Source organism: Pinus tabuliformis, chromosome 6, assembly GCF_031772625.1.
Source record: "Pinus tabuliformis cultivar Carrire ecotype Pingquan chromosome 6, CPIR1, whole genome shotgun sequence".
In the NCBI taxonomy this organism is placed as follows: Eukaryota; Viridiplantae; Streptophyta; class Pinopsida; order Pinales; family Pinaceae; genus Pinus; species Pinus tabuliformis.
This window is the reverse complement of record NC_142292.1, coordinates 1041607259-1041633309: the sequence shown is the minus strand read 5'-3', so window position 1 is coordinate 1041633309 and position 26051 is coordinate 1041607259. Positions and strand designations below refer to the sequence as shown.

General features: G+C 38.2%; 1 protein-coding gene across 1 annotated transcript in view; it reads left to right on the top strand.

Moving 5' to 3' along the window:
• The first annotated feature begins 1537 nt into the window (after nt 1-1537).
• The window catches only part of LOC149262549 (MAR-binding filament-like protein), a 102109-nt gene continuing 77595 nt past the window's right edge, over nt 1538-26051 (top strand). Inside the window, exon 1 of the mRNA XM_089424888.1 lies at nt 1538-2008. Within this exon, the coding sequence (XP_089281014.1) occupies nt 1736-2008 (273 nt within the window). The 5' untranslated portion in view covers nt 1538-1735. The remainder of the gene's footprint in view (nt 2009-26051) is intronic.

Sequence of the window (26051 nt, the reverse complement as noted above, 5' to 3'; positions counted from 1 at the left end):
GCATCCTAAGTAAGCTTAGTCTTAATCCCTTCAACTATATTGCTTAGATCCTTATTCAATAAAAACATTTTCATTACAAGCTTCTACAAATTAAACCCAATACCATCCATTTATTCTACATTCTCCAAAAATCTTCTGTAACCACATATTTATTACACCTTCTAATACTCCTCTGTGAAACTTTGGAATCCCTACCTTCACCCAAACTTAATAGCACTTCAATCATACTATCCAATAAAACTTTGATACCATGAAACTATTTTTTTTGTGTGTAATACAACGAAAAATAAAACTTTGATACCATGAAACTCATTTTTTTTTTTAATACAACGAAAATAAATACAATAATATAAGATATACATTGTAAAAGTAACTTTTGTTTTGAATACATAAAAAAACACACTATCCAATGAAACTTCGGTAACACTAAACTAAAAACTAAACCTAGAAAATAGATAAAAAAAAATATACACTATATTGTAAAACAAACTTTATTTTTTAATACACAACTAAAACAAAAGTACATGCTTTATATAAACACTGGTTACCACCTTTATCTCTACTCATTCCAAAGGTTTTGAACCCAAATTTATACATTAATAAAGTACATGCTTTATATAAAAGCTTGTTACCAACTTTATCTCCACTCATTCCAAAGCTTTTGGACCCAAATTTACACTTTAATAAAGTACATGTTTTATATAAACACTTGTTACCACCTTTATCTCCACTCATTCCAAAGGTTTTGAACCCACATTAATAAAAGCTCTATCACCTTATTAGTTACGCTAAACCATACACCAAACAACACCCATAACAATTGCCCTATATCTACTCATTAACTTACCAAAATTTTATTCTTTAACATAATACAATTTTATTCTTACTACATGTATAGATCCATGTAATTAATTTGTTTTCTCAAGAAATCCTTAAATCCCTAACCAAAACCGCCAAGTATTTGACTACAATTAATGTACATTTCACACATATACTGAGTAAAACACAACCATACATTGTAAGGGTAGGAAAGACAAAGTCACGCTCCATGGTTATCAGCTTTTCACAAATACAACGACATAGATAGTCGTTACCAAGGTGGACTCGTTACCAGCTGCTTCCCATTAATAGCAAAGTTCCATTGGTCAGTGTATATATTAAAACCTCCATCTTCCATGGCAACCACTAGGGACTTCACCGTCGTGACTAATAAAAGACAAAAAGAGGGATTTGATTTATATTTTATATTACCCGAATAAAAATTGCCCCCACTACCCATCACATGCCTTGACCACCCGCTCGTATTATTCTTTTGCCACAGAATTTACGAAATACACGCATCTCCGGATTTTAACGCCATTCCACACCTAACCGACGCGTTCCACCAAACCATAGCCTCGGTCCCCAAGCCCCGGTGAATCTCTCTGTGCCGATTCTTAGCCCCCAGCTTCCTTCCCGAACGTCCATCTGCGATCCCGAACCTCCAGGGGGGCTGTGCCGAGCGTGGGAACCCCTCACTTGAATTGAAATCATTTGGGTATAATTCATTCGGATAGGAAGAAGCTGGGGGGGCGAGGGAGCACTGCTTCTGGTCATGGCGATTCAGACATGGAAAGCTTCGCAGAAGTGGAACCATGGACATCTTTTATGGCCAAGTCCTGCGCACTTGCATTAATGGAATGAAGCGTAACCCATCGGTAAGAGCGTTGAGCAATTCGGTGGTGTTTTGCGGATCATGGTGACAGGTTTAGCGTGTCCTTCGGTTGTGTTGCCCAGGATCCCTCTTTTAACTCGCCTGGCAGGATTTAACTTCAGAAATGGAGGGTGCAGGAGCCCCAGAAAATTGTGGACTGGTTTTTCTTCTGGCGGAAAGTCCGAGAAAATCGGGGTTCCGAAGTGTCTGATCCATGGCGTGGGCGGTGGAGGAGGAGGCGGCGGAGGGTTTTGGGAAGGAGCGGATAGTAGTGATAACAACCACTTCGCCTTATCCAAGGGCAGTTTCAGAAAAGTATGGATTCCTTCGCTTGGCCTTGGCCCTGACCCTTTTGTTTTAGATTCATTCATATTTCCAATATTCCCGTTACATGAATCCGAGCACTGGTGGCAGTGGGAATTTTAATGAGTGGAATATATTGATGTTATATGTTGAGTTGGTAATCTGTTTTTCTCAAAATTTTTAATCTCTAAATAAGATACCCCATCTTATCTCTGTGGCAAATTTGCCTCTTTTTCTTTCATTTGTGACGAGATACTCTCTATTGACACTGCTTGGCAAACTTTCCCATGTATACAATACTCCAGATGGATGGGATGTATACATCACTCTACAGAGATTCCATCAACCAAGAATTTACTATTTATTCTGCTAAATTCCCTCATGTCTTTCACCTGGTCTCAACCATTGCACCATTTGCCACTAAGTGCATGAAATGGCCCAATTACACGAGCAAGATGGCCCATGAGGTGAGTTATCAACCGTGTCTTGGGTGGATTTTAACATTGGTTGGGTGTATGAAACACCATCCACTTGACCAACTAACCATGACCTGTTGTTTACGAGTTCATTTTTTTTAAAACGTATGTATTGCAGAGAAATGCTTCTTAAAACATAAGCTGCTATTACTAATCCATTGTAAAAAAACATAACAATTATTACAAATATAAATGGAATGAGTTCAGGCAGCCAGCTGATGTTTCAGAGATTGGTTTTAATCAGGAAATTCAGCCTCTTAAAATGCTGAAAAATAGACGAGGTGATAATGTGTTGTATACTGTTGAAAAAATAGGGAATTAGTAGCATGCAAGAGTTTCAGTAGATTTGTTTGGCTTGAGAAAGTGGGTTTGGACAAGTAGTAATAGTCAATAATTGGTTAATTTAATTGGTGGCTTCAGTGTTCATTTTCTTGGAGAAATATTTGCAGTTAGCAGTTATTTGGGATGAACATGCTGACAACTCGGATATGAGACTTATGAAAACCTCAATAAAAGCTTTATAATGGTGAACATTGTGCAGAAATCTAGGTTGAGGAATGAGTCTGGAAAATGCACGTAATAAATTAAGAAATTAATTTAACAATGAAGAAAACCAGAGAATTATTTAAAGAAGAAATACAATATATAAGCGCACTGTGAACGAGTGTTGTAATTTTGAATTTACAAATGCTTTGAAAATGCCAAATTCTGTAATATGAAAGTATCGACTGCTTTTATCCATATTTCCGCAGATCTAGTTTTCCCAATGCTCATTGTTTCTTACATATAGGATTCTTACAGCATGCAAGAGTTTCAGCAGATTAGTTTTGGCTTGAGAAAGTGGGTTTGGACAAACAGTGATAGTCAATAGTTGGTTCATATAATTGGTGGCTTTAGTGTTCATTTTCTTGGAGAAATATTTTCAGTTAGCAGTTATTTGGGATGAACATGCTAACAAATGGGATATTAGACTTATGAAAACCTCAATATAAGCTTTATCATTGTGAACATTGTGCAGAACTCTAGATTGAAGACTAAAGTTGGGAAATGCATGTGCATAATAAATGCAGACATAATTTGACAATTAAGAAAACCATAGAATTATTTAAAGAAGGAATACAATATGTAAGTGCACTGTGAATGAGTGTGTAGTAGTTTTCAATTCACTAATGCCTTGAAAATGCCAAATTATGTAGTCTGAAAGTATAGACTAATTTTATCCATTTTTCCACAGATCCAGTTTTTCCAGTGCTCACTGTTTCTTAGAAATAGGATTCTTACAGATGCGAAAAATGGCAGCTGAATTTCTGTCTATCAAAAATTCAATAAGTTGGGACTTTTATTGAGTTGAATACCAAAATTTGTGACCATAACAAAACCACAAGAAGTGAAGTGGAAAATAAAAAAAAAACCGTGGCCATGGTGGAGCCAATGTCAGAAAATAAAGATGGTTAGGGCATGTAAGAATGAAAATTGAAGATTGGAAGGCTGTGGAGGTGAAACAAGAATGCAAGATAAACACATGACAGCTTAGTTATGAGGTACAATTGCTTCATTTTAAAATGAAAACTAGAATGAAAAGCTGAAAAGAATTTGTGGAGCATCAAATTGACCGATTTTTAAAAGAAAAATATCAATTAGCTACAAATATATGTGCATACACTTTTACATTATTGGCTGCTCATCATTAACCTATTGTGCAATCTCCTCTACCTGCATGCTTAAACACCCTGGGTTTTCTATTCTTGCATGTGAATTTTTGCATTGCTGTTGGTGCTCATATCAATTGGTATCAGAGTCTTAAGATTAGGACCCCTTTAGCATTCCACAATTTCTATCTCCTTGGAGTTTTTCTTCCGCAAAATTCTACTTGGGCTTCAAACTGCAAGTGATTTGAGCAATTTGTATGTGTGTCAACACCGCTAATTCTTCTCTTTAGGCCATCGAGATGCAGGTAACTTATTTTTACTTGGGCTCTACCCTCTCCATTTTGCTTTGCTGCAATCTATTTGCATAAACTTCTTGTAGTTGCAGTTCTTGTTCATGACTGCCAGTGTTGGCCCTTTTTAGTCCGTTCTGCAGTTTTTTCTGTCTATTCTGCTGATTAAACCCACTGAACAGTCTTGCAATTGTGATTTTTTTTCTTGTGCCCATTTTTCGCATGCAAACGTTGAATCATTATTTATGTCTTGAAAATGACAAAATTTTCATCCAGACCTGCACTATGACTCTGCACAATTCTTCAAGAGAGTTTGTTGTTTGCTAGGTTCCTTGCATTACTCAACACCTGGTAGATCAATGGTGGTGGAATCATCTCTTAATGGAAAGCCCTGGCACAACAATAACAAGAGTTTCTTTCCAAAATGATGGAAGACTGGATGGCCATATTCCGGACCCTGTTAAGCTGTTTACACCCCTTTTGACATTAGCTGCCCTCCCTCTTGCAGCAGTGTCCACACCTGAACACCATACTTTAGCATCTTCCATCTGTTCAACTATAATCTTGCAGACACGAGCTTGCATGAACAGTATGGTAAGCCAAGGAGACCTACGTTGCAGTGTGTTCTCATACCTACTATTTTTCAGGACATACTTCATTGCCAGTTTTTCAAGTTACCCAAACAACTAGGATGTCTCCATACATATGATATGTACCCAAAACAACAATCCAAATACTCACACACTAAAATGGAAAACCCAAGAGAGGAAGTGAGAATGCAAGTAGAAAGGAGATTGCCATAATATACAGTGTACACATCAATTGTACACTCATTTGTATTATCTATATATAGGATTACAAGTTGTGGGGGAGTGATCAAGTGTGATAACGTCTCCAATAATATAGGTGACTAGTCAATTTAAACCAAGTCACCCAAAAGTGCAAATGGTAAGTATAAAAGTACAAAATAGATAATGTACAAGTTTACCAAGGTACAATTATAAGAGAGGTTCACTAGACTAAGTCTCATTAGGCACGTAGGTTCTGTGCTGCATGTGGTGGATTGTTGGATTGATGTCTCATCAAACACATAGGTCCCTCGATGGTATTGTTACAGACAATGACACTACATTATGCCCCACCATATATAAACTCTATTTGTAAATATCTTCTGAGTTGACATCCTAAAAACTTTTGTCAAGTTGTAAATTTTATAGATTAAAACTTAAGTAGGAACTCTTATAATCTATGAGATAAAAATAGATTGCAGTAGCACTCTGTAAGGGTTCTAAATTTGCATACAATTTAGAGTGAAGCCCGATTGTATGTTTCAAGTTAGATATGTACTAGTATGGAGACACAACCGACATAACTGTCATGTACTAGTTGTGACACAATCTATGTTACCGGATCCGGCACTCCATGGTCTAGGATCCACGGATCCATGGATCTGATCCGGATCCGGATCCGCCTAGATCTGTCCAAGAACCAGCAACGTTGCGGATCACTGTTGGCCGGAAACGCATCCCTGAATTTAGAAATGGATCCTGCAAAATCGGAAACAGTTCCTGTGATATTTCCGGATTTCAAATTTTTTGCAACGTGGTTTTTAGTTTGTAAACTTCAGTTTTAGGTTTTTATTTGGCTTTATGTCAATCATTGTCTTTTTCACTGTTTGTCGGCACACATTGACATTTTTATAGCAACAGAGAAGGACAGTGAGACGACACCAGTTTTCGTTTCAGAAGATGGATAGCATAAATTTGTTTGCTGGCTGTGGCATTTATTGAAAAGATAGTGCCTGGAAAGACAGCGCCCGGATAGCGAGCATGAGCACATTATTCACCAGGCAGCACACTATAGGGAGCATGAGCATTTGTCTGCTGCACACTATTCACCAGGCAGTGATCACTCTTCATAGAGCGTTGAGCAACAGCGATGTGCAACAGACTCAGGACAATTCACCAGGCAGCGACTAATTGTTTTAATTTTCTGAGGACGATTCACCAGGCAACAATTCACAGTTTGATAATTTTTAATGTTAAATTAAATTTTTTAATCGGGTCTGAACTCATTCATTTTTTAATTTTTTTTCACGTTAAATAAACATTGAATAGTAAACTGTCTCCGCTTTGGGTCCGGAACAGACCTCTTGTTCCCCCTCACGGTCCCGACTCCCAATGGCGTTAGTTAATTAAAAATTTCACGTCTAATTTTAACTCAGCATCTAATGTTAAAGACTTCAACTCAGCGTCTAATTTTATCATTTTGATTTTTTTTGTCTATTCTTCAAAGTTCACATTTGATTCTGTTTTTATTCTCAATGAGGGTTTTGGGCTGTCGAATGTTTTAGTGCATTTAGTGACAAATTTGGGATATTTTGAAAACAAAATAAAATCCATTAGAATTCTGAAACAATGAAGATTAGATATTAAAGTTTTAAAAATATTATTATATTTTTTGTACGGGATCTAGTCACATAAATTAATGTGGCTATTTAAATTTTAAAAAATATCTAGCCACATTGCAATATAAATATGTGGCTTTTTTTTTTATAAATATCTAGTCACATAAATTAATGTGGTTATTAAAATTAAAAAAATATTATTATATTTTTTGTACTTGACGTATTAATATTTAAAAAATATTGCCCGCAGGGTTTGGTCTCGTGGCCAGCGACGATCTGATAAGTCGTCGGTGCTGCTGTGCAGGTCACGAGTTTGAGTCTCATCTTAACCGAGGGCTGTTCTTCCGGGCTGGGCGGTTCCTCCTAGAGGTTATAGTGACAGCCGGTGGGATTTGACCCCGTGTAACGGGAGTACGATACCACCGCTGTTGCTGATTCCGCTAGTCAACCAAAAAAATATTTAAAAAATATTATTATATTTTTTGTACTTGACGTATTAAAATTTAAAAAATATTATTATATTTTTTGTACTTGACGTATCCTTGCTGTATTCGGATCCTGGATTTTCAAAAAACTAGCGAATCCGAATCCGGATCTGTATCCGTATCCGAATCCTGGTAACTTAGGACACAATTGTGCTTGATCAGCGTTGGATCTATCTACACTGCCGCAGTTGCCATCAATACCATTAAATCTTGTTTCATTAGGCCAGCACAACAACCTGTACTGAACATAAAGCCTCTTATGCAACTTATACAACTATCTTGATTTAACTTGCTGCCTCAACCTCAGTTTTCTGGATATCACTGGAGACTGGGTCTACATGATGGAAGTATAGACACAAGGAATAGGTAAGAAGAAAAGTGGCATAATGTTTTGTTGCAGAGTGTGGGGAGTGGGGACATACAACTATACAATATTTTTATTCCCTTTCAACAATGCAGATGAAATGATCCATCTTTTGTAAATCGACAAATCACAATTCCATGTATTATTCAATGTTTAGAATAAAGAATATTAATCATATCTCTTTTGAGTGCCATGGTATAAATAATTGGTCTACTTGAAGCTAATGGCCTTGTAGTTATGAAAGGGTGATCTAAGCAAGAGGGGATTTGGAGTATTAGGCTCCTACAACCATCCTTTTCACTGTTTTGTGTGGATACAACTCTTTGCTGTTTTGTGGTGTTTTGGGTAGCTGCAGCCATAGGTTTCTGCCGTTTTGTAGTGTTTTTGTGTAGCTACAACCATCATTGGGTGCTGTTTTTTAGTGTTTTTGAGCAGCTCCGGCTACAACAAGTATTTCTGCTAAGTAAGTTTTTTTGAATTGTTTTGCTAGTTATTGTAGGCTTATACCTTTACATTAAAGCAATGCAGACAGATTCTTAGTAAAACACTAAAAAAGCCCAAAAATGAATAAAAAAATGGCCTTTTTTTCAAGGGGAACCCAACGAGCCCCTGTTGCGACCCCCTTGCTTCTAGCTCAATGTACAATGCATGGGGCTAAGTGTGCAAAGAACATAACACATACTCAACAATTATTTAGTTTTTCCTCAACGGTTTATTATTTTCTTTTTCATTTTATTTATTGCAGATTTGTTTTTAATTTTTATTTACGCAATAGGGCTTCTAATCAAGGTACTTATAATTTAGTGCACTAGGCCAACAAGAGGACTGACTATTATCCTCTTTGAGGGCATTTTACAAAGGTTTCAAGAATTCTTGGTGGTGGTTCATGGGAATGGATATGCAACCATTGCCATAAACCTTATAAGGGCTCTTACCCTCATAAGAGCCATTGAAGTCACATTTTTTGCATGACTCAAGAAAGGATATTGATTGTTGCCCAAAAATAAGTGATCCATAAAAATGGAGGAAGTATGAGATTGAGAGGAAGAGACTAATGAGCTAAAAAAAGATATGAACGGCTTGCCAATGCTACTCCTCAGATTGCGAGCATTGAGCTAAGGATTGTACATGAAGCAAGGAAGAGGAGAGCAGCTCAACAACAACAACCAGCATAAAAAAATGCTAGAAGTCCCTCTTTTCCAAATCAACAAAGTAGAATAGCTAAAATGATGAATGTTCAAGGGAGAGAAAAGCTGAAACAAGAGTGGCAAGAGCCATTTATGCTTGTGGTATCCCTTTTAATGTAGCGTTGTAGCCTCTAGGCTGATATGTAAAGGCTAATTTTGGATATATTGCCTCATTTATAAATAATAAAAGTTGTTTTTGGATATTTTTTCTTGCATTATATATCACTTGTCTAATATCTTTAATGTTTCTCATTCATATGTTCTTGTTTATTTATTCAAGAGTCTTTATTCTTCCTTTTTTTCCAAGGAAAGAAATCAGCTTCCCTCTCAGCCCAAAGGCAAGGGTGAGGTTGCTGATACCAGACTAACCCACAGTTGTATACTCACTTAAGAGTTATTTTCTGAGGCTTAAAGCCATTACAAGAATATTCATCAAGGCATCAAAGCTCATCATGTCACTAATGAGGATTTGAACTTAGGTGGGGAGGATAGTAATCGTTTCGACGAACCACCCAAGATAACCCCAATCAGGGTTGTGGGGGAGCGTCCCCCCCCTCACGATCCCGCTCCCAATTCCTGCTTCGAGCGGGAGAGGGTCGGGAGCGCTCTCCCGAAGGGAGCGATTTCGGGAGCGCACTTGGCAAAAAAAACGCTCCCTGGTTTTTCGGGAGCCCACTCCCGGCAAAAAAAAAAACGGTCCCTGTTTTTTTGGGAGCGTTGAGTCTTTTTTGCAATAATATTCCAAATGCAATGAAATGACTCAAGATGTTTGAGAGTGGTTCCGACCTTATTGGATTTCATATGGAGAAAGTAGAATTTTAGATTTCATTCAAAATCCAACAGACTTATCAGTTTTTCAGGATTTTAGGATTGGGGGGATTGCAATGTTTCCATTGGATTTTGTCATGTATTAGGGTATGTAACTCGTATTTAATCAAGAGCACCAATCCCTCTATGTACCTTGATGTTAGTGACATTGTTTGTCGAACTCCTCTATCATGACCCTCCTAAAAATGTACGCATCACTCAAACAAAATCTTGACTTGACATGCTATGCTTTTTCTATCTTATGTTAATGCTTGGAGGGTGATATTAATGACAAAGATCCCTATACAGATCCAAAGGTAATGACAAAGGTACCTTTGGATATTAATGCTTAGAGGGTGATATTAATGACAAAGATCCTGATTTTCCATCATGAATAAAAAATTAGACATTTCTCATGGCGGCAAGAGGCCCAAGCATTAGCAATAGATAATAGATTTACTTGTCTTAGTTTCTAGTACTTTTTATAACTATTGACTCTTTCCTATTTATTATGATATTTTTTGTAAACGATATATATGACAATTTAAGTTTGAAGTTTGAAGTTGGAAATTATAACTCGTTAGTAATAAATTATGAATATGATGCTTCGTGAAAGTTGAAAGTTGTTTCATTTCATTTCATTTTATAACATTTCATTTCATGTTAGATATTATTTGTTGTAATGGTTACACTTAGCTTACAAGTACAACTTTGGTGATCAATGAATTTTGAAAACTTGAAACTTTAAGATTGATGAATCATGAGACTCAATATGTTGTATGTTACTATGTTACTAACTTGTGGACATGGTTGATGAAGATTATAACTTCTAGATGATTGTTGTTATATGGTTCAATCTATGTTTTTTATATTTTTATATCTAATTCATCATTCTACATGCTTTTGTTGACATATATGCATCGGAATCGCTCCCAAACCGGGAGCTTCTGAAAATGTTGCTCTCGCTCTTGCTCCCCATTTTCGCTCCCGCTCCCAAGTAACCTTGACCCTAATCAACTCATGAGCCTAGATTGTGAATCATAATGTTGAAACTTTAATTCTTTCTTTCAAAGTTTCAATATAATTTCTTGAAATAGAACATGAATATGTTTATATTCCATAGGAGGAATTTGATGTTTCAATCCTTGAGGGACACTTAGATTGCAAGGCTTGAAGCCATTACAAGGATATACTCATTATGAGCTCAACATGTCACATGCAGGAATTGAACTTGGGTGGGTAGTGTTACCATTCAAACTAGCAGGGGACCTAAAAGGGGTTCCTAAGAGGGCAACTGCTAGGTTAAGGGGAACGGTGGAGGCTTAGTCCACTGTCACCACAACTAAGTCTCCCTGCTCTTTACGGACTTTCACCGATGGGAGGAGTCTCGGTAGTGTAGGGATCACTTGTAAAGTATATGTCAATGGATATGTGGAAAGTGACTGTGGAAACCCTTTCCCAAGGATGGAGTGAAGAATGGAACTTGCTTGCTCTTTAAGAAAGGGACTTGGTCCTCCAGGGGTGAGGATTGGAGGGTTGAGGGAAACTTGGATTCCCAAATGGTCCTTGACAAATAATCTTTATTGAGATGGGGCCAAGTGGACCCAGTCTAGGTTCAGGGATGGAATGTAGCAACCGATGATGTTCCTATCCCAGACAAGGTGAAAGGAAAGGACCAAACAAGAATATTTGTTTCAAAAGGTTGAATTGATCCCGTTGAGGTCTAGCCTTGGGGATGCCTAAGCAAAATTCAATCCTAGAGTTAGGGCTTGAGATTCTTGGAGATTCCACCATTAGAATTGCCTCAAATTTGGAGGAGAGGGAGGGGACCCACCAACGCAGCAGCTTGTAGGAGATTGAAATTTTTCCTTGGGTCAATTCCCAGGAAATCGATGCCATAGGTGACTTAATGGTGCTAGACCTAGGGGAAAAGGGGAAAAGGGTAAAAAGAGGGTTAAAATGATCACCCTTTTTGAGGGATCAATGCCTAATTCAGTTGGGGATATGGAGTCAAGGATGATGATTAGTAAACTCGGTTTCTTGATCAAGGAGGTTCGGAAAGTCATCTTCATCCAATGTTGAGAGAGAAAATAAAAGTGACCTTCAAGCATTTATACTTTAAAGCAAATGATGTAAGCTTATCGAGACCAATAATCACTAGGACGTTTCATTCATATAACATTAGCCCATACATTAAATTAGCTAAAACATTTTGAATTCCACATTTCAATCATGCAACAACTAGTCATAATTTTAGTAGTATGCAACAACAAAAATAACAACGTCAAAATTTACTTACAACGTTATAGAATATATCCAACCAACATTTCGTTTGCAAGACAACTCCAAGGCAAGAAAAATAACCCAAATCCATACGTCAAAATTGATCCATCTCCAAAAAATATCCTCCAAGGAAAAAATGCGAAGTTCTCTATGATTAGAGAGATCCCAAGTCAAGTGATGATCCAATTGAATGTATCTAACATCAATATATAGCCTCCCAAGGAGTTCGAATTAGCCTATGGGCCTACATTAGCCCCTAATGATAAAATAATGTGCAAATAAAACCCCTATTGGTGACTAGCCCAACAAACTAGCTCACAAGTGCAAAAATAAGCCTCACAAGGGGCCAAATAATAATATGTACATGTCATGGGGCCCTCCAAAGGCCTAATAATGTTTTGAAGTGCCATACTGAGGAATAAATTCCTCAGAATATGATGCATAATGGGGGGCCCCTTTTTCTCCAAATAGTAGACCTGTGGTGCTCCCAGTGGGTCTAAGGGCACATAAATGACCCCATGGGTCTCCATATGAATCAGAGATGCCTATAGATCCTCTGCAAGGGTTCGAGTGGTGGAATGAATGTTGTCATGACATCGTACAAGTCCTGGGACACTTGTCAAGTGCGTGGGGCTCCTGTGGGAGCCTGCTGGGCACAATGTACGAAGCATATCACCATCATCCCAAAAGTGGATCGCTAGTAATCTCTGAGCATCAATGAAGATCCGTGGAGTTTTGTCCGCTGGCGTGGAGGCCAATGGCTCTCGATGCACACCTTATATGTGCCAATGTAGACCTCTGGGGGTTAGGATCTCGTAAATGGAGACCAAACCCAAATGGAAACCACCTGTAATCCTGCATAAGATCCAATGCGTTTCCTAGGCTTCCAGTACAACTAGTCATTAAAATAATCGGGTAAAAGAGTTTACAAATCATGGATAACAAAGTGGGCACTTCATAATGGCATGCCCTTCCATAGTGGGCTTTAGCTTGTGCTAGTGTCTCCAAGCTCCAAAGGGGGTTAACCAAGTACCTTATTAGGTGGTTTCAGCCCTTAAAGGGGATAGTATGTCCAAGGTACATCCCTCTAATGGGGGTATTAAGTGATAAATAAGTGGAATGGAGTAGGGAATGAGAGGGGCAATCCTGGGCCACATATTGGGGCATAAGGGTAGCTAGATAAGGGGAAGCCCACACCTGGGTATGAAATGTGTAGGAGGGAGAAATTGTGGTACATGAGGTGCCCCGACCGTAATTTTTCCACCCTTCTTTATATGCCTTTTGCCTCATGATTTTTTTTTAATTAACTGCTCGAAGCTCAAAGGACAAGAGCATGATGTGTAATATATAGCAGTGATTACCCCTTTTAGGTAGGGCGGTTCATTGCCCTCCAAGGGTTGGGACAATCATGGGTTCTTGAATGATAAAGGAGGCTCATCTAGGGCCTATGGAACCAGGGTGATGACCATGGATTGGGGTAGAGCTCATGTATTGGCTTTTGCCCATGTGCTAATTATTTTGTCCCGACCATCTTTTGCATTTTGTGGTACAATTTCCTGTTGAATGTGGCCAATTATGCTTTTTTCTTTTTCTTACAACTGCTTCAATCTCTGGGGCATCATTTCAGGCCTAACCCAAGGTGGGGGCAAGGGGATATGGAAGTTGGCCCTATGTGGCCCTAGAATGGAAATGTGGACCCAGGTGGGTGAAATGACGAATGGGGTATAGTGAGTGGAAAAGGAGTAATATATGCGGATAAAGGAGTGGGGCCATGCACCCAAAGTCGTAGTTTCCCAAGTAGTACCACCCTAGAACCAAATGGTCAACAAAGGAGATCCCATGGGACTAAGATCCAAGGGTAACAACCAAAAGAGATCAAGTGGACAGGAGCACAAACTAAGCCCACCCTTTCCGCCAAATTCCCCCATCAATCCATACTTAGAAGTATCCATGATAAGTAAACCCAATACTCAATTACCAAATGACAAGACATACCTTTAGATTTAGGAGGCCCACCTTCAAACATACGATCAATACAGGTGGGTGAGGGATCACATTGCTAGGTGGTAGAGAAATGACACAACGAGCTAGTAGGAGGCTGCAAGGGGTTGCTGGCTGCTGGCTGAGGTTCATCATGGAGAAAAAATTATCTTGGGGATATTACCCATGAAGTGGTGGGTAACAAACAGTATAAGAACGTTTCTCCTAACCACTTGAGTTACATTCAATTGACTTTTTTAGAGGACATGGGGGTGGGCTTTGATCCACTTATGTGTGCATAGGTTACAAGACCATTTAATATAGTCTCTCTAGGTGTAACCACACATTTGACCACTACCTCAAGTTGCCCCTATGATTCCAGGTTAGATCCTCATGGGAATTTAACCTTTCCTAATGCTAAAAAACACATTGCTTTCCACCATTGGATCCAACCCCTTTGGACACCCCCCCCGCGCCTTGTCCCCCACCACATACACACAAAAATATATATCATGTTTCACCTTTTTGTAATTTTTGAGGGGTCATGTTTCTAACACATTTCCATATCTCCCTATCATGCAACATAACTATAGAGGTATTAATGAGACCAATACCTTCACCTCTTTCTCAATAGATGACACATCTTCTCTATGAGACTTTGTTGTCGAGCACTATGTAGAACACTAAGAAGACATGGGTTGAAGAAAAAAATGGAGGTAGTGCATGTGAGACTACATTATATTGTTGACCCCATTCAATTATTTGTGCATGGCCTTATAATGATGGAAATTCATTGCCCCTCGAAGAAGATGAGTCATGTATTGACCTCTTTGTATGAACTTGATGTGCACAAGGATCCTCTCGAAATAAACAAACTATTTCTACACTAAATAATAAAGTCGGATACACTTATCCCTATCCATTGCTTTGGATTTAAACTCTTGTGTGCCATGGTAGACAAGGGTGCCAAGAGAAGAGCCATCAATGTTGCATTTTGGTTTGAAATTGGTTGTTGTTTGATCATTGGCTCATATTGCGTTGTAACAATTGGCGATGAGAGGCCAAAAATGGTTCAAGGTATTTCGAAGAATGTCACTATTTAGGTTGACTATTTTGTTGACAAGCAAGATTTTCAAGTTATGGATGCATAAGAAAATGGATAGAAGGTTTGTTTACAACCATGGATGGAAGATATGTGTACTATGTATGGAAATAAGGTTTTAAAACTTGAATAGGATACTCATGATCACTTTTTTTTTAATTCTCAACCTTGACCATATGTGCATTGAAACCCATACATCCAAAGATTCCAAGTTTGAAGCAACCATGACCAAGTCTTCAATTGAATGATGAAGTTGTATATGATCTCCATGCAATGCAACAACCTATTGAAATTGGCAACTAAAACCCCCTAATTGATATGCGGGATTAGAAGAAGTCCCTATAAGTATGTGTACTTATCCTATTTGGCGCATCACTATTATACGTGTCTTCAAGCTTCCTAATCATATAATCTCATCTAACTTAGATATCCACTATTAACATGGACAAATCTCGTAGCTTATGGTGGATGTGATCTTGAATTAGTGTGCAATGTGCATTAATAGTTGTGAATGGAGATAGAAGATGTTGCTACATGTGCCCATCACACTCTTAACAACAACATGTTCCAATCCCTAATCCATTGACTTATTCACACAACATCTCACATCACCGACCCTCATTCATTCCACATTTGGGGATCCCTCATTCCACTTCACTATCTGTCTATGCATGCATACTAGGCCCTTTGCCACCTTAGCCTATTGCGTCCGTGCTTTTTGTAGTTCATTGTCCATCTTGTGACACCAGATAGAAGTGTTGAGTGTTACATCTTAGTTCGTGTGACCAAAACTTGCTACCTCATCTTGACAATTTTTTTGTTTTGTTCATTGGACGTTCTAGTATAGCATACATGAATGCAAATATTTGAATCAATTGATCCATGTATGATAGCTTATGGCCATCAACATCATGAATATTTCAATTTACAACTCCAACATATGTTCATGACAACAGAAAGGAAATGATAGGTATAATGTAATGATCACAATCAACCAAACAAACCAATGCAACTTGAGCAATATGTTAGATAGAAAACAACAAGCATTCAAAGGAGAAAACATACCATAAACAAGAAGCACTTATAGGGGTGTTGAAGATGACACGAACAAGTAGCCCAAGAGCGTGGAAGAGGAATCAAAGAGCTAGATCAAGAGTTGGTATAAATCCAACAATGTTTCTACAGGATAATGAGAGGGGGAAAGAAGATTTGAAGGGATTTTACAAAGGGGGAGGAGCAATTAAATAGGCAAAGAAACTACCCCAAGGTGTAAGTAAATGCTAGAATGATGTGTGCTAAAATTTCTTTCCAAGCAGAGACCTCTATTGGATGCTATGATTTAACATAACTTTCTTAGCCTTCTTTCCAGTCATGGCCCAAATGACCTATTTGATGCAAAAAATTTGGGTTTGAAGTTCAATCTTGATGATGCCCAAAATTCCAAATTTTGTTGTTGTACATTGTAAATCGTAGGGGACACTATACAAGCCTTTCGCACTAGAAGTATTTGCCCACAAGAAGTTCTTAAGGTCGTTCTCCATTCATCGATAGGCTACCTTAGAGGGCACCCAACATGAGGAAAGACATGGTGGCAACCAACACTTAGTGCAAAATTGAAACTTCGTTTTTAAGGATAGAGGTTTTGTAATCCATTTATCAATTTCTCTCAATCCTTTACATAAACAACTCCCGTAAGATTTTAGGAGAAGCTTGGAAAGCAAAGAAATACAAAGGAACTTGAATACCCAACTTGGTTGAAATTAAGATCATTGGTGGCTTGCCATCCAGTTTGGAATTGGGTTCTTGTTTTATATAAAACATTAAGTTTTGAGCCATTGAATGTTTGTGCTCGAGGTTGTGTAGAGGATGTCCAAATCTATTATGGTGTACCACTTCCAAGAGGATTGCTCTTCCATGATACTAAGGAAAAAATTGTTTGTAAAATGGCCATTCACCAATTGGCTTAATTTAGGGTTAGGAAGCAAGATACCCTTATTTGGGACTCATGCCTACCATGTTGTCCACCTTATTGCACAACAAATAACATAGAGCTTTTCCAATCAAGATGGGCCAAAATCTAAGGCCTTCATCATTGCAAGAATAAATGGCCACTTGACTTGGTCATGGGCCTTTTCAAATGAAAAGAACATCAAAGCCTACGTTTCAAGCCCATTCTATGGCTCTCCATGATATTATCTAGGACATTTTTGCGTTGAATGAACTTTGTATGCCCCACCTTTATTATTTAGGCAAAACATGCTCTATGCACAAAACCAAGGCCTTGGTCAAGATTTTATGCAAAGCATTATGAAGAGTAATTGGCCTAAGCTCATGATTAGCCTAGTGCCCCCTTCCTTGCTATGAATTAGACAACCTTGTTTTATGCTACTCTTGGGTGATTTATTTATAGAGTTGCAACAATTTTGGCTTGAAAAAATCCCATGTGGCCTTTTAGAACTCATGAGAAGTTTCCTAGTCCTCGGACCTTGTTATTCGCTATGTCAAGAAGAGCATTAGTTAATTCATTTAAATTTTAAGGACAACATCTAGTCACATGCATGTTATTGCTTTGTTGAGACTTTGTTCTAGTCGACGTCAAGGTAGCATTGCATGGTTGACTCCCACTCAATAATGAGATCTTGAGACTAAAAACCCATTTTTTATTGATTGAAAAACCCTTGCTTAACTCTTGGTCACTCATTTGTCCATTCTCATTCTTGAGAGAAGACATCTTCTCTCTTGCTACCCTTTGGCATGATGAACTTCATCCACTGTCATAAGGCTGTGGAGTTTTGTGGCCCGCACTCTACCTCTCTTCATCAAAAGTGATGAATTGAAGGGCTTGAGATAGTCTCAAATTGTTCTTGGACAACCTAGTTCCAACTGTTCCTTAAAACAACAATTTGATGACCATTGCCTGGACTTAAGGTCATTGTTCTAGAAATAAAAACCTCCCACGAGACAATCCATCCATCATCTCGATGTGTTATGGGTAATAATGTGGTTTTGATATAGGCAATACAACTTAGGCTTTGTAGGTGTGAAACATTCAAAATGAATTTGATCTTATGAATGCACATATTTTTGGCACTCCATGAAATAATGAATCAAATGGGTTGGTGTTAGCTAAAGAGGTTGTTCCATCGACATGCATTGACTTTCTAGTTAAAGTTTCAAAATATGAGTTATGCTTTGATAACATTTGCTTTGTTTAATCTTTGGAAGATCCGTTCTTGGTCTTTGTGAAAATTATTATGGGTAAACTACAACTCTATAGAGTTGTGGCGCTATAATCTATATAAGTCAGAAAGCCCTTATTGGGGCTTTAGGGCCATCCAATAAATGTAAAGTTGAAAGCATATACGGGTGGTGACATCACATTTCCTATTATGTTGAATTGATGGTGATCTTCACTTGTGGTCACTTGACATTATGACTAGGCATCCTCATTATTGTATTACTACGTTTTGGTCTGGTAGCCAACCCAGTCAACATTATTTTATATTATTCTTATTGGCTAAGGCCAACTTGGGCATTTATATGGGCCCATAACGCCTTTATAGGGGAAGGTGCCTTACCTAATATGGTGTGTATAAATGTATGACTTATGCATTTTTGTATTATAATCTTGGATACGTTAGTGATGGATTGATTTGTTTGAGGGCACCACTTCTCTTGTTCTTCTATTGATGGGTTCAGTTTGTTTTTATATGATATCTTTGTTCAAGGTTATTGCTGGATTAGGGTTTGCTTTAGTATCCAACTTAAATCCACAATCTCTTTCTCATTTCAACACGGAATGGACACATTGTTATCCACAAAAAGTTATGCTGAACCATTGGCATACGATGAGGTTGTTCTTGTAGGAACCAAGGTCCACTTGGAAAAAATTGGTTGACTAGAGGTAGCCTCAAAAATAAAGAAAAACAAACAAGAAACTTTTTGACATGTTTGTGGAGGTTTTAACCTTCCAGACATAAACCTTATAGCTATCATATACCCATTATCCGATAACTGCTTCAAGTGGGATCTTATTGTTGAAATGTGGTTGTCATTGATGTCAACCCAAGCAGCACCACAAGATGCCCTGCTTTTGTTGATCAAAATGTCATGGCAAATCATAGATTTTTGAATCAAGATCATCTTTGATGGATTCTCCTTGTCAACTCGATTGCGGTGGTATATGGCACACCACGAGAGCCTTCATAGTTTGGGAGTTATGCTTGTTTGAAGATGAAACCCACAACTTGTGGGTATAAACCCCAAAGGATGATGATGTGGTACCTCTTCCTTGGCCAATACAAATGCTCATGCCATGAGGCTCCTCACTAAGACTTAAAATAGTATTTCTTGTGGCAAATTGTGAATATTTGTTTTTAAAATGAAGGGCATGTGAGGGTTTTGAAGTTCAAATTTTAGGGGTTTTCCCTCCAACATATTTGAATTTCAAATGTCAATCTCCTTCCAAAATACAGATTCAGCTGCCTCTTAGGGGCCCCTCCAAAAACTATAAAATGGCATTAGACCTCACCTCCTTTTGAAGGAATTAACACATATCATTTCAAGTGATTAAGCTCTGAAATCATCTTTGCGGCCCTGTGGAGAAGAGTCTCATCCAATGATAGGCCTGTAGTATTTGTGATCCTTGAACAATGGTTTGGGAGCTCAACGTTCAGTTTTCTTGGGGATTCATTGTCTTTTTATTGAAGGCGATTCAAGGGCAAACTCAATCGCTTTCTCTACTGCAGCTCTCGGCCCTTTTAGGGCATCATCACTGTCCATAAGGTTTATCTTTGTGATTTCGACCCTCTTTAGGGCAACTCACCTGTGTAAAGATTTCGCCTTGTGCCTCTTCAAGAACAGTGAAGTCTGTTGGGATTTTATAACATGAATTCCGGGTTTAAGGATCATTCTTTTGTGCAGAACAGTGCGACTCCTCTCATCCTACTCTCTGTCCTTGTCACATCTCTGAGTGAAATTTGGTGAAGGAAAAAGGGCCATGTTTCATCACTAGGTCTCAGCCCCTCTTTCTGAGGTTCCATGGACAGATATATCTCCATATGAGGTTTGGGTAAGCCTAGAAACATAAGCAGCCTTGATCTACTACACTTAAATTAAAAAAGAACCCTAGCTTGGATACAGATCTGAAGCATCCTAAACTTTAAAGAATGCGGCCTAATCTTCTGAAGCTGATCATTTAAGCATTGGAAGTTTTGATTTTTATTAAGACATTGCCATTCCATTTAAGCCTGCGGCTCCTCTAGAAGAACATAATTCTGAGGCTCAACGGAGATTCTGAGTTTTATAGCAGTGCCCCATTTGCATTTGCAGCAATCCTCTTTGGACCTACACCTGTTGAATTCGCTGGAATGATAAGTACACATGTGCCTATTGAGGAGGAGTTAAGCTAACCTAATACAAGCAGTCCAAATCTATATTACAGTGACAACATCAATGATATTCATGTCTCTTGATCTGGAAGGATGGCTTATTAAGTGCTTCTGTAGCATCCAACAACACCTGAAGTGGAACACCTTGCAGCAGTTTGTAGCAAGAGTATCTTATCATTTCTGCTTGCAGCTAAAAGATGTACAATATATTCCACAGTGGTAGACAGTATTGTATATCTTGTGTGATGAAGTCTGGACTTTAGCAGAGTCTCATCATTGTCTTGTAGCATTAATTGTCGAGGGTCCTGTAGCAGCAGGTTGATAGTAATCTGTGCTTGAAGAAGTCTGGGAAATCTGATAGTTAGAATTGCATCATTGTGCAACAGGAAAGGAGTTATTGTCAACAAGTCTCACTGTGTCATCTTTAGCAGTAGGAAAGGGGTTATTGTCAACAAGTCTCAATGTGTCATCTTTAGCAGTAGGAAAGGGGTTATTGTCAACAAGTCTCACTGTGTCATCTTTAGCAGTAGGAAAGGAGTTATTGTCAACAAGTTTCACTGTGTCATCTTCAGCAGTACTATCACTAGTAAGGGTATCTGGCATTGTCTTATCATTTTGTAGCAGTTCATAAGTGTGTCCTATTATCTTGCATTAAGGGTTTCTATAGTAAGGGCTTCAGTATTTGGGTTTCATTGTTATTTCATTTGGTCTTTCATCATTGGTGTGAGGGTTTCATTGGTAGTAAAGTTTTTGAATGTCTTGTAAGTGGGTCATTGTCCCCGGTACGGGAGCCCACAATATCTTGTAAATGGGTCATTATCCCAGGTACGGGAGCCCACAATGGTTGGTTTGATCTATTATCATTTTCAGGGTGGTTGGGTGGTGCTAGGCAGGTGATTGAAGTCACCTTCAGGTTGGAGCTTGAAAATACTTCAGGGTGGTAGGGTGGTGCTAGGGCAAGTTGGAGCTTGCAAGGGTGTTGGAATATCCTTTAACAACAACTGATAAAACCAGGGCGTTGGAGCGTCCTTCTAGTTGGAGCTGGAAAATTGAATGCTTTTCTAAAGTGCTAGGTAGTTGGCGCTGAAGCATTAATGTACTCATAAATTATTAGAAAAACGTTTGGTAGTTTTTCTCCTGGAAGGTTTCCACCTAAAATTTTGGTGTCTATTGTCTATTGTTGGTTTATGCTTTGAATTTGATGCTAAAGATTAATTAATTCTCTGAAAAGATTAATAAGTTACTAACTGATAAGAAATACTGATTCACCCCGCTCTTGTATTTCCAACGATTGGTATCAGAGCCAGTTCCTTCAATAGCAGTTGACCGAATACCAAGAACCTTCGAATCATCCTTGGATGATGATGGCCGAAAGCTTTACGAAAGAAATGGTAAAACTAAAAATGCCCTCTTGAATGGTTTGTCAAATTCTGTATATAATTATATATATATGTCAATGTCAACGAAAGAAATTTGGGACAAGCTTCGAAATATATATGGAGACAAGAAGGTAAAGGAGGCCAAGCTCCAAACCTACCAAGGTCAATTTGAGCAACTGGAAATGGACAAAGAGGAAAACATTGCAACCTACTTTCTCCATGAGCTCGCTAGTGAAAATAGTGAAAATGAAATAGTGAATGCCATAAAAGTACTGGGAGAACTAGTGGATAGCAAGGTAGTTGTCCGAAAGGTACTAAGATCACTTCCAATGAGGTTTGATGCTAAAGTCTTTGTGCTAGAAGAAAGAGATGATTTAGAAAAGCTCAGCATGGACCAATTGCATGGAATACTTACAACTTACGAAATGAGAACAAAACAAGAAAGTCCATCTAACAGAGAAGCAACCTTCATAACATCCAAGAACACTGGGAAAAACAAACAGGAATCAAGGCCAAGCTCCAGTTGTTGCGATGATGAATACTCAGATGAAGAAGTTGCAAACTTTGTGAGAAAATTGAAAAGAGGAACAGGTAAATTCAAGGGTAAGCTTCCCTTAATATGTTTCAATTGTGGTGAGATTGGTCATTTTGCTGCTAAGTGTCCTCATAAGAACTTTGACGAAGAAGAAGCACCCAAGAAAGGAAAGAAAAATCAAAGAAGATTCAACAAGCAAGGTAAAAGGAAAGGCTTTAAGAAAAGCTTTTACTCTAAAGAACATAGCGCCTTTTTTGAAGAAGAAAGCAACAATGACAAAGAGAATGACATAGGAAAAGTGCTATTCATGGCTAGGGACAATAGGAAGGAAGTTCCTGAAGAAGAAGAAGAAGATGAAGAAGAGATGGGTGAGATCGAATTTCAAAACGAGATTGTTTGAGTTAGAAAGGAACTTAAGAGTGAAAAAGGAAATGTCAAATATCTAGAAGCCGAATTAAAGGAAGTAAAAGTGCATGCCAGTAGCCTCAATAAGAAGAATGAAGAATTGAAGGAGATCATCATCAACTTTAAAGTGTAGTTGGAAGAAGCCAAAAAAATTGAAGAATCATTCAACTTTACGAAAGGAAGCACAAAAAGTAAATGTCCAGTAGAACTTTGCAAATAGCTCCAGAGCATTGGATGACCTCATCCGCAGTCAAAGGCCATATAGTGACAAGACAGGTTTGGGCTAGAGGCAAACATTTGTAAAAGGCTCGATTTCATCAATGACAAATAAGGGAGATGAACAAAAAACCTTTGCAAAAATTACTAAAGGGCTTATCAAGAAAGAAGAAGGCTTCCCAATAGAACAAAAGGTTCAAGAGATGCAAAATTAGCAAGAAGGATCTTGGAGAACAGTGCCACAAAGGTCTCCCCCTCTCAGGTATCAAACCATCTTTCTTGGTGTTTGTTATTATTGTGGAAATTTTGAACATAAAGTTGTAAATTGCCAGACTTATGATAGGAATAAAAGCAACTTTGGAAAGTCTTTCAGGAATGATTATCCCAGAAATTCTCGAGAGGATTACAGGTAGAACTATAATAGGTTTGGATATTTAAACAATGAAGTAGAATGCCATAAATGCAACAACTTTGGACATTGGACATTTGGCTAAATATTGCAGGTTAACCTCTCCCCAAGGGAATCACAACAAAATCAAAATGCTCCTCCAAAAGTCTGGAAGAAGAAAACTAAGAGTTGCGCACTTGCCCTAAAAGCTCAAAGCAAGAAGAATGCGTGGTATGTTGATAGTGGCTGCTCAACACATATGGTCGAAAGAAAAAACAAATTCATATCTCTGAAAGAAGGAAAGGATGGAACAATATCTTTCGGAAACGACGAATCTGCAAACGTCATAAGAACAAGCACAGTCAAGCTTGGAGGCAAGGTTGCTACAACAAAAGATGTGCTTCTCATAGAAAATATGAATCATAGCCTGCTAAGTGTAAGTCAAATGTGTGATCAGGAACAAACATTGCTCTTTGATTCAAATAAATGTGAAATAAGGAGAGATAAATCTGACAAGCTGGTGGCAACTGCAGCTAGGACTTTAAATGACATATACACTTTGGACGAGATTGTTAATAAAGGTTGTTTCTTGGCAAAAGAAGATGGAAGTTGACTTTGGCACAGGTAGATGGGACACAAACTTTGGCAACCTCATGAGAATCAATAAAAAAGTAAGCTGTGAGAGAAATGCCACAGATTTCAAAACCAACCAACATGTCGTAAAACATTGCAGGCATGGAAAATAGACAAGAGTTGAATTCAAGACCAAGGAACTCTCCACGTCAAAACCTTTGGAGTCGGTACACATTGATCTCTATGGACCAATGAAGACCAAGGGACTGAATGGTGAACAATACTTCATGTTGATGATTGATGATTATACTAGGATGACAACAATCGGTTTTTTGAAAAAGAAGTTCGAAGCATTTGAATGTTTCATAATCTACAAGGAAATGGTTGAAAATGAAATTGATTTGAAAATCAAATTTCTGAGATCGGATAATGGAGGTGAGTTCACATCCAAAGAATTTCAACACTTTTGCAAGGAACATGGCATAAAAAGGCAGTTTTCAGCAGCCAGGACACCTCAACAAAATGGAGTTGTTGAAAGGAAAAACAAAATTGTGGAAGAGATGACTAGAAAGATGCTGAATGATTCAAAATTGGACAACAAATTTTGGGTTCAAGCAATAGATACAACAATGTACATTTTGAACAGAGAATTGCTTAGAAGCAACTGTGATAAGACTCTGTATGAACTATGGAAGGGAAGACCAACAAATGTCAAACACTTCAGAGTCTTTGGAAGCAAATGCTACATTAAAAGGGAAGACCAAAAGACTGGAAAATTTGACTCTCGGGTAGATGAAGGCATTTTTGTTGGTTACTCACGCAAAAGTAAAGCATACAAATGTTATAATGAGAGACTCAACCGGATAGTTGAAAGCATCAATGTAACATTTGATGAAGTTCGTGGACCAAAGGCTAAACAAGGAAAAGCTCATATTCAAGCGAACCGGATACACAAGAAACAAAACCAGAAAAAGTCAAAGAGGAAGACCCAAAGCAAGTGTAATCGAATGAGGAAATAACTCTCAACTAGGAAGAGATAGGAAATGAATAACAACCACCTTCTAATACTCCCAAGAAATGGTATCAAAAGAACCATATTTCAGACCAGATGGTGAAATTTGGTGAAGGAAAAAGGGCTACGTTTCATCACTAAGTCTCGGCCCCTCTTTCTGAGCTTCCATGGACAGATATATCTCCATGTGAGGTTTGCATAAGCTTAGAAACATACGCGCCCTTGATCTACTACACTTAAATTAAAAAAGAACCCTAGCTTAGATACAGATCTGAACCATCCTAAAGTATGCAACCTATTCTTCTCAAGCTGATCTTCTAAGCACAGAAAGTTTTGATTGTTATTAAGACATTGCCATTCCATCTAAGCCTGCGGCTCTTCTAGAAGAACATAATTCTGAGGCTTGAACATCCTCCATGACAGCGAAGATTCTGAGTTTTATAGCAGTCCCTAATTGCATTTGCAGCAGTCCTCTTTGGATCTACACCTGTTGAACTTACTGGAATTATAAGTATACATGTGCCTATTGCGGAGGAATCAAGCCGATCTAATACAAACAGTCCAAATCTATATTACAGTGACATCGTCAATGATATTTATGTCTCTTGATCTGGAAGGATGGCTTATTAAGTGCTTCTGATATCATGCAACAGGACACAAGCAGCACACCTTGCAACAGTTTCTAGCAAGAGTATCTTATCATTTCTGCTTGCAGTAAGGGCTTCTAAAAGAGGTATAATATAGTCCACAGTGGCAGACAGTATTGTATATCTCGTGGGATGAAGTCTGGACTTTAGCAGAGTCTCATCATTGTCTTGCAGCAGTAATCATCAAGGGTCCTGTAGTAGCAGGTTGATAGTAATCTGTGCGTGAAGAAGTCTGGGAAATCTGATAGTTAGAATATCATGGTGCAGCAGGAAAAAAGTTATTGTCAACAAGTCTTACTGTGTCATCTTCAGCAGTACTATCACTAGTAAGGGTATCTGTTATTGCCTTATCATTTTGTAGCAGTTTATAAGAGTGTCCTATTATCTTGTATTAAAGGTTTCTATAGTGAGGGCTTCAGTACTTGGGTTTCATTGTTATATCATTTGGGGTTTCCTCATTAGTGTGAGGGTTTCATTGGC